The 12,866-nt window shown below is 49.1% G+C and overlaps 1 protein-coding gene across 1 annotated transcript; it reads right to left on the minus strand.

The window, feature by feature from the left end:
* Positions 1 to 4,758: 4,758 nt before the first annotated feature.
* On the minus strand, positions 4,759 to 5,558 carry LOC121559806 (CMRF35-like molecule 5; the record flags this gene model as incomplete). Its single annotated transcript, XM_041872892.2, has 2 exons — positions 5,466 to 5,558; positions 4,759 to 5,079 (listed from the first exon to the last, which is right to left on the minus strand). Coding segments are annotated over exons 1-2 (361 nt in total), but the record flags the coding sequence as incomplete, so codon positions are not given.
* Positions 5,559 to 12,866: the final 7,308 nt, after the last annotated feature.

The raw sequence follows: 12,866 nt of genomic DNA on the forward strand, positions 1-12,866 counted from the left end.
TGTTCCAGCAACTTGAGGCCGCCCTTGACGAGGCGTCCAACAAGCTGAGTCGTTTGGGGACTAGGGAAGTGCCCACGCCATCGCCCACTATCCCATCACCAACGACCAGTCCTCCTCTCTCAGCACCGGGACCCAGTGGCATTCGGCTCTCGCTCCCGAGGGCATATGACGGTTCTGCAGCCGGGTGTCAGGGGTTCCTCCTGCAGATAGAACTATACCTGGCTACTATACACCCAGCGCCCTCGGGATACGAGAGCGTCTCCGCCCTCATCTCCTGTCTATCCGGCAAGGCGTTGGAATGGGCCAACGCCGAATGGAGGAGAATAGACGCAGCTACCATCACCTACGCTGAGTTCTCCTGCCGCTTCCGGACAGTCTTCGATCACCCACCTGAAGGGAAGGCGGCGGAGGAGCGTCTGTTCTACCTCCGATAGGAGAAGAGGAGCGCACAGGAGTTCGCACTGGAGTTCCGGACGTTAGCTGCGGATTCGGGATGGAATGAGAGGGCCCTCATCGACCAGTACCGGTGTGGCCTGCGAGAGGACGTCCGTCGTGAGCTGGCCTGCAGGGACAACAATCTATGCTTCGACCAGCTGGTGGACATCTCCATCAGGCTTGACACCCTGCTGGCCGCCCGCGGACGTCCCGAGTGGGGGTCGTCCATTCCATCCTCCAGCACCTCTGAGCCAATTCCTATGGAGCTCGGGGGTGCTGGCGCTAGAGAGAGGAGGAGGGAGAACCCGAGGAGGGCCAACCCCTGCACCAACTTTGGCCGTGGAGGACACACCGCGGCCAGGTGCTGGGGAAGGTTTTCTGAGAGAGGGGACAACAGGTCACGCACTGGGGAGTCATTTCAGGTGAGTAGGCGCCCCACTTACCCAGAGCTCTCTGTTGGTCACATGAGCATTCCTGTGCGTTTCCCACAGGTGGCACCTCATTCCCAGCATAAGGCGCTAGTAGATTCAGGCGCAGCTGGGAACTTTATTGATAGGGCATTTTGTGCTAGGTTAGGAATTCCCCTTCGGCCGGTAGAAGTTCCATTCCCTGTCCATGCTTTAGACAGCCGGCCGTTGGGGTCAGGTCTGATCAGGGATGTCACAGCACCGCTGACGATGACTACGCAGGGGGGTCATGAGGAAGTCATTCAGTTCTATCTGATTGACTCTCCTGCGTATCCAGTGGTGTTGAGGCTTCCCTGGTTAAGCACCCACGATCCTACCATAGCGTGGCAACAGAGGGCTCTTATGGAGTGGTCTGCCCAGTGTGTAGGGAGATGTCTAGGTGTTTCCATAGGGGCGACCTCGGTAGAGAGTCCGAACCAAATGCCCGCACTGCGCATTCCCCCCGAGTATGAGGATTTAGCACTAGCGTTTAGCAAAGCGAGGGCAGCACGGCTACCTCCTCATAGACAGGGGGACTGTGCGATAAATCTCCAGACCGGAGCAGCTCTTCCCAGGAGTCATGTGTATCCCCTGTCTCAAGAGGAAACTGCGGCTATGGAGACTTACATAGCCGAGTCCTTGGCACAGGGATACATACGGCCCTCTACTTCTCCGGTCTCCTCGAGTTTCTTCTTTGTGAAGAAGAAGGACGGGGGATTGCGCCCCGTGTATTGATTACCGTAGTCTCAATCAGATCACAGTAAAATACAGTTACCCACTTCCACTGATTGCGACGATGACGGAGTCATTACGCGGAGCGCGTTTCTTCACAAAGTTGGATCTCAGGAGCGCGTACAATTTGGTGCGCATTAGGGAGGGGGATGAATGGAAAACATCATTTAGCACCACCTCGGGTCATTACGAGTATCTCGTCATGCCGTACGGGTTAATGAATGCTCCTTCAGTCTTCCAATCCTTTGTTGATGAGATTTTCCGGGACATGCATGGGCAGGGTGTAGTGGTGTACATTGACGACATTCTAGTGTATTCTTCTACACGAGCCGAGCATGTAGCCCAGGTGCGCCGAGTATTGAGACGACTGTTGGAGCATGACTTGTATGTCAAGGCAGAGAAATGCTTGTTCTTCCAGGAGTCCGTCTCTTTTTTGGGTTATCGGTTGTCCGCGTCTGGCGTGGAGATAGAGGTAGATCGGGTATCGGCTGTGCGTAATTGGCAAACTCCAACCACCGTAAAAGAGGTGCAGCGGTTCTTGGGTTTTGCTAATTACTATCGGAGGTTTATCCGGGGCTTTGGACAGGTTGCAGCTCCCATTACGTCTCTGCTAAAGGGGGGTCCGGTGCGCTTGCAGTGGTCAGCTGAGGCGGACAGGGCATTTGTCAAGCTGAAGAACCTGTTCGCCTCGGCCCCGGTGCTGGCGCATCCGGATCCCTCTTTGCCTTTCCAAGTAGAGGTGGACGCGTCCGAGACCGGTATTGGGGCAGTCCTGTCACAACGGTCCGGCACGCCACCTAAGCTCCGCCCCTGTGCGTTCTACTCCAAGAAGCTCAGCTCGGCGGAGTGCAATTATGACGTTGGGGACAGGGAGCTGTTAGCTGTAGTCCAGGCCCTAAAGGTGTGGAGGCATTGGCTTGAGGGGGCTCAACACCCTTTTCTCATTCTGACTGATCACCGTAACCTGGAGTACATCCGGGCAGCTAGGAGATTGAACCCTCGTCAGGCTAGGTGGAACATGTTCCTGACCCGGTTTGTTTTTAAGATCACATACATCCCTGGGTCCCAGAACGGTAAGGCAGACGCACTGTCCCGGCAGTATGACACGGAGGAGAGGTCCATTGAGCCCACTTCCATACTTCCGGAGTCTTGTCTGGTGGCTCCGGTGGTGTGGGAGGTCGATGCGGAAATCGAGCGGGCGCTGCGTACCGACCCTACTCCCCCCGAGTGTCCTGTGGGGCGGACGTACGTTCCGCTCGAGGTTCGTGATCGGCTTATTTCTTGGGCTCATACATCACCCTCCTCTGGACATCCTGGTATTGGTCGGACGGTGCACTGCCTTAGCGTGAAATACTGGTGGCCAACGTTAGCCAGGGATGTGAGGGTTTATGTCTCCTCCTGCTCGGTGTGTGCCCAGTGTAAGGCATCTAAACATTTACCCAGGGGTAAGTTACATCCTCTGCCCGTTCCACAACGACCATGGTCCCACCTATCGGTAGATTTTGTGACCGATCTACCCCCTTCCCAGGGTAATACCACCATTTTGGTCGTTGTGGATCGGTTTTCTAAGGCCTGTCGTCTCCTCCCACTGCCGGGTCTCCCTACTGCCCTACAGACCGCCGAGGCCCTCTTTACCCACGTGTTCCGGCACTATGGGGTCCCCAAGGATATTGTATCCGACCGAGGTCCCCAGTTCACCTCCAGAGTCTGGGGGGCTTTTATGGAACGCCTGGGGGTCTCGGTTAGCCTTACCTCGGGGTACCACCCAGAGAGCAATGGGCAGGTTGAACGTGTTAACCAGGATGTGGGTAGGTTTTTGAGGTCCTATTGCCGGGACCGGCCGGAGGAGTGGTCGAGGTATATCCCTGGGCAGAGATGGCCCAGAACTCTCTCCGCCACTCCTCCACCGGATTAACACCTTTCCAGTGTATTTTAGGGTATCAGCCGGTCCTGGCACCGTGGCACGAGAGCCAGACCGAGGCCCCTGCGGTGGACGCAGTGGATTCGGCGCTCGGAGGAGACGTGGGACGCTGCCCATGTCCATCTGCAGCGTGCCATCCGTCAACACAAGGCGAGCGCCGATCGCCACCGCAGTGAGGGGCCGGTGTACGCACCGGGAGATCGAGTCTGGCTCTCGACTCGAAACCTGCCCCTCCGCCTGCCCTGTCGGAAGCTGGGTCGGCGGTTTGTGGGGGCCCCTTCAAAGTCCTGAGAAGATTGAACGAGGTGTGTTACAGATTACAACTGCCTATTGAGTACAAAAATATTAACCCCTCGTTCCATGTGTCTCTTCTCAGGCCGGTGGTAGCTGGCCCACTCCAAGAAGAGGAGATAGGAGAGACCCCTCCGCCCCTTTGGACATCGAGGGGGCCCCGGCGTACAGGGTCCGGACCATCTTGGACTCCAGGCGCCGGAGGAGTGGTCTCCAATATCTCGTGGAGTGGGAGGGTACGGTCCGGAGGAACGGTGCTGGGTGCCCAGGAGGGACATCCTCGATCCATCCCTCCTGACAGAGTTCCACCATGGGCATCCCACGCGCCCGGGTCCGCGTCCTCCTGGCCGTCCCCGAGGTCGGGGTCGGCGCACGGCTGGAGCCGCGGCGTCAAGGGGGGGTACTGTCACGGTTTCGCCGAGACTGCTCCTCCTCCTGGTTCGGGCAGGCAAAGGCGTTCGCCGTCCCCGGAGTACTAGCTGCCACCGTTGGATGTTTCATGTGCGATTGCTTTTGTCTGTCCGTTGCACCTGTGTCTGGTTTGCGTTGATTACTTGTCCTATAAGTTCCCTGTGTTTGTATGGATTAGTTGTGTGTTGTTTTCGCCAGTCGTCTTGTGTTTCGTGTCGTGTTTTGTGTATTTTTTTAATTACGCTTGTGTGTGCGTAATTGCGCTTAGTCGCCACCTTGTTTGTTTTGTGGCCGTGCATAGTGTTTGTACTTTGTTCAATTTTTGGACTTTAGTAAACATTTTGGACTAAGCCTCGGTGTCCTGCGCCTGACTTCAACCCCACCTACACCTCACATTATGACAGAGACACGTTTCCCTCAGATTACACACACCCACAAAGACTTCGAAAACAAATCCAATTTTGATAAACTCCCATATCTACAGGGTGAAATACCACAGAGTGTTAACTCTTGTTAACTTACCATCTGTAACTATGAGACGCACCTCTTGGTATGTGTCCTTTATAAATCTGTCCACTCCACACCAGTAGGTCCCAGAGTCTGACATCTTCAGGTTCTTGATGGTCACATAGAAGACTCCATCTCTGTTGTCTTCTATACTGTATCTACCTTGAGATACATTCTTTCTCCCATTAGTTTGAACCAGAATGTCTTCATCAGAACATGTCCCCTTGCAGAAGCGTTTGATGGTGTTCCCTGCCAATGTGAATGAGCAGCCCACAGTGACTTGTCCTCCCACCACATCCTTCACATTAATGACAGCTGACTCCACAACACACAGAGCTGTCAAACAGAAACACACAGTACAGTCACAACTGATGACCTGTGAGATATACATTAACCTGCTAAAATCTTACTTTAACCCCGCATAAATCTTACTTTAACCCTGCAGAAATCATACTTTAACCAAGCACAAATCTTTACTTAAACCATCTACAAATCATACTTTAACCGTGCAAATCATACTTTAACACATCTTCCTTTAACCCTGCCTTTCTTACTTTAACCCTGCACAAATCTTACTTCAACCCTACTCAGAACTGTAAATCTTTCTTGCTCCTTACAGACAAATACATATCTTATACCTTCTGTACTATATGATCCAGACAGTAGTATAGAAACTGATACAGACAGACAGGAAGGCAGACAGGCAGACAGACAGAACTCACCTGAGAGGAGACAGCAGGAGATAACATAGAGTATCTTCATTACTATACTGTTAAAGTTACTTGACTATGCTACCAGCTAGCACAGGTCCACAACAGCTTGTCTGTCAGCTACTCGTTTGACAGCAGGGTGTTTCTGAAATGATCTGTCTTCCTTAGTTGAAGCTCCTCCCTCCTCTAACACCCTCCTCTCTCTCTCTCTCTCTCTCTCTCTCTCTCTCTCTCTCTCTCTCTCTCTCTCTCTCTCTCTCTCTCTCTCTCTCTCTCTCTCTCTCTCTCTCTCTCTCTCTCTCTCTCTCTCTCTCTCTCTCTCTCTCTCTCTCTCTCTCTCACTCCTCTCTCTCTCTCTCTCTCTCTCTCTCTCTCTCTCTCTCTCTCTCTCTCTCTCTCTTTCAATTCAATTCAATTCAATTCAATTCAAAGGGCTTTATTGGCATGGGAAACATGTTTCCATTGCCAAAGCAAGTGAAATAGATAATAAACAAAAGTGAAATAAACAGTATAAAATGCATGTCAGAGAGATTGAGATAGTGATGGTGGTGGTAGAGTGGGTGGACATTAGCTGATACATCCTAATTTCTCTGTAGTGACCTCAGCGTCTACAGGTCTATATGTCCTGCTGAGTGAAACTTGTTTGCTGAGCTTCTGCTGTTCTTTTCCCTTCAAAAAGTTTAATTAGTACGACGACGAGACACCAAAAGCCTATTTTCTCAACGCGCCACCGCATCTTTTGTTTCTCAGAGTGTTCTGCTGTTTTAAAGAGGCGGGGAGAGGGTGACTTTGATCACAGCGGCCGCCATATTTGAAAGGCGACAAGGTTCAAATCGGGACAAGTGTCTCATAAGTAGTGTGGATCGCATCCCGAACTGAAGGGAAGAAGCGTGGCTTGATAACCCGACGAGATGATGCCTGTTTGTAGCTGTCGCTCAGAAGAATAAAGGACAAATGAGAGAGAGAGAGAGAGAGAGAGAGAGACAGAGAGAGAGAGAGAGAGTGACACTTCACTGCCCCTGGAAATATTAGATCATCTATGAAGAGAGACTTCACTTCTAGAAAGGGTTTCTCTGCCTGAATGTCTGTAACTCAGTGTGTCGCTGCTTAAAAGAGGAAAGATCAGAACCCCAGCCTGGAATCAGTCAGGTGCTGCCATCGTTAACAGGGGAGGCTGTGTGAACACACACACACACACACGCTGTGATTTCTGGCAAAAATAAAACATGCAAATGTATTTCTAACAGTTAAAGGAGTGTGTGGAACACAGCGCAATTGCTGTTACGCATAGGCCTTGTTGAGTTCACATGTTCTTGATCATCTTTGGATGATATTTTGATAATCTTTCCATAATATTAATATTTATTTGATTCAAAATAATTAGCTTGCTATCAAATGACTTTAGACTGATATTAATATTTTAGATTGTATTCATTTTTATGCTTCAACATATGAATTATATTGATTGTACTATTACACTACCAGATATGAATGGGATTATGTACAGGCTAGGGGAACTGTAATAGCAAGAGCAGTCATGGGAAATGAAACCTTAACTACCTGGAGCTCCCTTGGAGCACACTCATCAACCTGTATGATCTGTATTTCTGTTCATAGGGGTTGTAGAATGTGACCCTTGACCTTTGGGTGGTTGCCTTCACGATGTCTGTTTGTTGACCTCCAATCGATTGAGGACTCCCAGGGGAGCCTTGGCCATACCGTCAAGGTCAAGGGTCAAGATCACTGGCCATCGACCTGCCCCATGCCCAGTCATGCTCACAAACAGTGTTTAGCATTTAGCGTGTTAACACACTATTGGTAGTTTGTTGTAACCGAGTATTGGTGCTAAACAGTGTTATTGGAAACTAGCATGCTAGTTAGCTATGGCGTCATAGGATACGGTGCCTGGGTGGTTTTCACGGAAGAATACTGTACCAAGTTAGCTAGCTGAATAAACTAAGTTAGAGTCTATTCCTAGAAAACATTGAACCACTGTAGTTTACAACAATTATAATTTCTAAAGTGGAAGTTGGGAGAGTTATATTTGAGTGTTTCAGTGAAACGTAAGTGAGGGAGGCCCCGCTCTCTCGCTTTCCCAGATGTTTCCCAGATGTCCCAGATGAATGCCGCAGCCCGTCTGGTGTTCAACCTTCCCAAGTTTTCTCACGTCACCCCCCTCCTCCACACACTCCACTGGCTTCCAGTTGAAGCTCGCATCCGCTACAAGACCATGGTGCTTGCCTATGGAGCAGTGAGGGGAACGGCACCTCTGTACCTTCAGGCTTTGATCAGTCCCTACACCCAAACGAGGGCATTGCGTTCATCCACCTCTGGCCTGCTGGCTCCCCTTCCTCTGCGGAAGCATAGTTCCCGCTCAGCCCAGTCAAAACTGTTCGCTGCTCTGGAACCCCAATGGTGGAACAAGCTCCCTCACGACGCCAGGACAGCGGAGTCACTCACCACCTTCCGGAGACATTTGAAACCCCACCTCTTTAAGGAATACCTGGGATAGGATAAAGTAATCCTTCTACCCCCCAAAAAAAAATTGTAAAGTGGTTATCCCACTGCCTATAGGGTGAATGCACCAATTTGTGAGTCGCTCTGTTTAAGAGCGTCTGCTAAATGACGTAAATGTGCCCTTGAGCAAGGCACTTAACCCTAATTGCTCCTGTAAGTCGCTCTGGATAAGAGCGTCTGCTAAATGACTAAAATGTAAATGTAAATGTAATGTTTAGTTAATTTCATTCCGATATCATTTGCATTATTGTAGCCTTTTCTGTAGCCTGTCAACTATGTGTCTGTCTATCCCTGTTCTCTCCTCTCTGCATAGGCCATACAAACGCTTCACACCGCGTGGCTGCTGCCACTCTAATCTGGTGGTCCCTGGCACGACCCACGTGGAGTTCCAGGTCTCCGGCAGCCTCTGGAACTGCCGTTCTGCGGCCAACAAGGCAGAGTTCATCTCAGCCTATGCTACCCTCCAGTCCCTCGACTTCTTGGCGCTGACGGAAACATGGATTACCACAGAAAACACTGCTACTCCTACTGCTCTTTCCTCGTCTGATCATGTGTTCTCGCATACCCCGAGAGCATCTGGTCAGCGCGGCGGTGGCAGAGGAATCCTCATCCCTCCCAAGTGGACATTCTCTCTTTTTCCCCTGACCCATCTCCTCATTTGAATTCCATGCTGTCACAGTCACTAGCCCATTCAAGCTTAACATCCTTGTCATTTATCGCCCTCCAGGTTCCCTTGGAGAGTTCATCAATGAGCTTGACGCCTTGATAAGTTCCTTTCCTGAGGATGGCTCACCACTCACAGTTCTGGGTGACTTTAACCTCCCTACGTCTGCCTTTGACTCATTTCTCTCTGCCTCCTTCTTTCCACTCCTTTCCTCTTTTGACCTCACCCTCTCACCGTCCCCCCCTACTCACAAGGCAGGCAATACGCTTGACCTCATCTTTACTAGATGCTGTTCTTCTACTAACCTCACTGCAACTCCCCTCCAAGTCTCCGACCACTACACTGTATCCTTTTCTCTCTCGCTCTCCTCCAACACTACTCACTCTGCCCCTACTCAGATGGTAATGTGCCGTCGCAACCTTCGCTCTCTCTCTCCCGCTACTCTCTCCTCTTCCATCCTATCATCTCTTCCCGCTGCTAAATCCTTCTCCCTCCGATCTCCTGATTCTGCCTCCTCAACCCTCCTCTCCTCCCTTTCTGCATCTTTTGACTCTCTATGTCCCCTATCCTCCCAGCCGGCTCGGTTCTCCCCTCCTGCTCCGTGGCTTGACGACTCATTGCGAGCTCACAGAAGAGGGCTCCGGGCAGCCGAGCGGAAATGGAGGAAAAGTAGACTCCCTGCGGACCTGTCATCTTTTCACTCCCTACGCTCTACAGTCTCTTCCTCTGTTTCCGATGCTAAAGCCACTTTCTACCACTCTAAATTTCAAGCCTCTGCCTCTAACCCTAGGAAGCTCTTTGCCACCTTCTCCTCCCTGCTTAATTCTCCTCCTCCTCCCCCTCCCTTCTCCCTCTCTGTGGATGACTTCGTCAACCATTTTGAAAAGAAGGTTGACGACATCTAATCCTCATTTATTAAGTCAAATGACACCACTAGTCCTAATCACACTAAACCTACCCTATGCTTTGACTTCTTTCTCCCCTCTCTCTCCAGATGAAATCTTGCAACCTGCCCGCTTGACCCTATCCCCTCCTCTCTTCTCCAGACCATTTCCGGAGACCTTCTCCCTTACCTCACCTCGCTCATCAACTCATCCTTGACCGCTGGCCATGTCCCTTCCGTCTTCAAGAGAGCGAGAGTTGCACCCCTCCTCAAAAAACCTACACTCGATCCCTCCGATGTCAACAACTACAGACCAGTATCCCTTCTTTCTTTTCTTTTCAAAACTCTTGAGCATGCCGTCTCTAGCCAACTCTCCTGCTATCTCTCTCCTTTAAACAACTTGGAAAATTCCAGAAAATTATGTAATGCTTTAGAAGCTTCTGATAAGCTAATTGACATCATTTGAGTCAATTGGAGGTGTACCTGTGGATGTATTTCAAGACCTTCCTTCAAACTCAGTGCCTCTTTGCTTGACATCATGGGAAAATCAAAAGAAATCAGCCAAGACCTCGGAAGAAAAATGGTAGACCTCTACAAGTCTGGTTCATCCTTGGGAGCAATTTCCAAACGCCTGAAGGTACCACGTTCATCTGTACAAACAATAATACGCAAGTATATACACCATGGGACCACACAGCCATCATACCGCTCAGGAAGGAGACGCGTTCTGTCTCCTAGAGATGAACGTACTTTAGTGCGAAAAGTGCAAATCAAAAAGTATTTTTCAAAAGGCTCGTCATCTAAAATGATGTAGAATTGCATGAAATCCATTTATAAAAATAACACATTTTTCACGGACTCTAGGCTACAAAAAATGTACTCCATGTGTGTAACTTCTGCAAGCGGCTCCACACCACTGCTCTATGCCCGTACGCGAAAGCCATTGATAATGCATGCAATGCTTTGTTATAAAGGATGTTTTTATCCGTTCTGGTACCTCAGAGCCCCCCAGGTCACCCCCCTCTCGGGCTCACTTTTGGTTCCGGCACCGCCCAATTTACAAATGAAGCACTGGAGAAGTGGGTAGCTGCTGCTCCCTCCTCCGGGACACTTCTCCTTTGCATAAAGTTAATCAGGCTGTTGATTGTGGCCTGTGGAATGTTGTCCCACTCCTCTTCAATGGCAGTGCAAAATTCCTGGATATTTGTGGGAACTGGAACAAGCTGTGGTACACGTCAATCCAGACCATCCCAAACATGCTCAAAGGGTGACATGTCTTGTGAGTATGCAGGCCATGGAAGAATTGGGACATTTTCAGGATGTTCAATTGTGTACAGATCCTTGCGACATGCTGAAACACGAGGTGATGGAGGTGGATTAATGGCAGGACAATGGGCCTCAGGATCTTGTCATTGCATCTCTGTGCATTCAAACTGCCATCGATAAAAAGCAATCGTGTTAGTTGTCTGTAGCTTATGCCATCCCATTCCATAACCACCATGGGGCACTCTGTTCACAACATTGACATCAGCAAACCGCACACCCACACAACACCATACACGGTGGTCAGCAGCTGTGAGGCTGGATGGGCATACTGCAAAATTCTCTAAAACAACATTGGAGGCAGCTAATGGTTGAGAAATTAACCTAACATTCTCTGGCAACAGCTCTGGTGGACATTCCTGCAGTCAGCATGCCAATTGCATGCTCCCTCAAAACTTGAGACATCTGTGGCATTGTGTTGTGTGAAAAAACTGCACATTTTAGAGTGGCATTTTTGTATTTGTTAGGGATCCCCATTAGATGCTGCCAAGCACCTCCTCAGCTACTCTTGTCCCCAGCACAAGGTGCACCTGTGTAATGATGATCATGCTATTTAATCAGCTTCATGATATGCCACACCTGTCAGGTGGATGGATTATCTTGGCAAAGGAGAAATGCTCACTAACAGGGATGTAAACAAATTTGTGCACAACATTTTAGAAATAAGTTTGTGTCTGGAACATTTCTGGGATCTTTTATTTCACCTCAAGAAACATGGGACCAACACTTGACATGTTGCGTTTATATGGTTGTTCAGTGTAAACAGTATTTCTAAAAAATCATACAAACTATCAATAACTAAATTAAAATTGAACTAAATCAGCTTGTCTGTTCTAATCAGGTCCATTCACAGGCTCAGAAGGATCCTGTGAGGGCGGAACATTTTCTGGCAACAGTAGACCTTGCAGGGCTTCTGCCGTGAAGTCTTGGAGGCCCAAAAACTTCTCAGCTGCAGATATAATGATGTCCAGCATCTTGGACTTCTTGCGCAGTACAATTAATAACTGTGGCTATAAATACTAAAAAAATCCACCTTCCAAAATAAGTGTTTTCAGATCACTTGCCTAAGTGGACCATAAGGTTAAAAACCAAACCAAACTAAACTAAAAAACAAAATAAAATAAAAAACTAAGTAACTCCGCCAGAGTGTGTATTTTGGGTCACTTTTTTCCGGTCCCAAGCCCGGATAAAGGAGGAGGGTTGGAATTGTGACATAAAAAAAACAAGAATCGACAGAAGAAAGTTAATTTGTAGTTCAAAACATATTTAGGGTGTTTTTTACTGACTTTTTGTCTCTCCCACGACGTTATTCCTCTCTCCTACAGCGTCCATCACAATTACATGCACATGGCCAATTATGCAAATTAGATGATGACGGCATTTAGCGACTTTTAGGACCACCAATAGCTACTTTCCTTACTGAGGAGTTGGCAATACTGCCGGTGACCAGTGTTGCCAACTTAGCGACTTTGTCACTATATATAGCCAGTATTCAGACCCATCTAGCGACACATTTTAAATAAAGCGACTAGCGTCAAATCTAGCAACTTTTTCTGGTGTTATTGGAGACTCTGACATGAAAGCACGTATCGTTCTTACTCTTCTCAACGAGCAGCGGGTGCTGCGGGCCCCACCCCCGTCCCAAAGCACTCACTGGCGGCCCAGTCCTCGCGCAGCTGTTTACTCACTTTTTGTCTCTCCCACAACGTTATTCGTCTCTCCTACAGCGTCCATCACAATTACATGCACATGGCCATTCATGCAAATTAGGTGATGACGTCATTTAGCGACTTTTAGGACAGCCAATAGCTACTTTCCTTACTGAGGAGTTGGCAACACTGCCGGTGACAAGCCTCACCAGCCAGATGAAGTTTACTGGCTGCTTATAACATTAGCTTTGGGCAACAGTGTTAAGTAGCTGGCTAGCTAGTTATTTTCATGAACTTAAGTTAAATTTCAAGTTCAAGTGGCTACCTAGCTAATACTTACTCACATGGATTCCTAAATCATTGCTAAGAATATTGAA

Source organism: Coregonus clupeaformis, unplaced genomic scaffold (genome assembly GCF_020615455.1).
Source record: "Coregonus clupeaformis isolate EN_2021a unplaced genomic scaffold, ASM2061545v1 scaf0652, whole genome shotgun sequence".
Classification (NCBI taxonomy): Eukaryota; Metazoa; Chordata; class Actinopteri; order Salmoniformes; family Salmonidae; genus Coregonus; species Coregonus clupeaformis.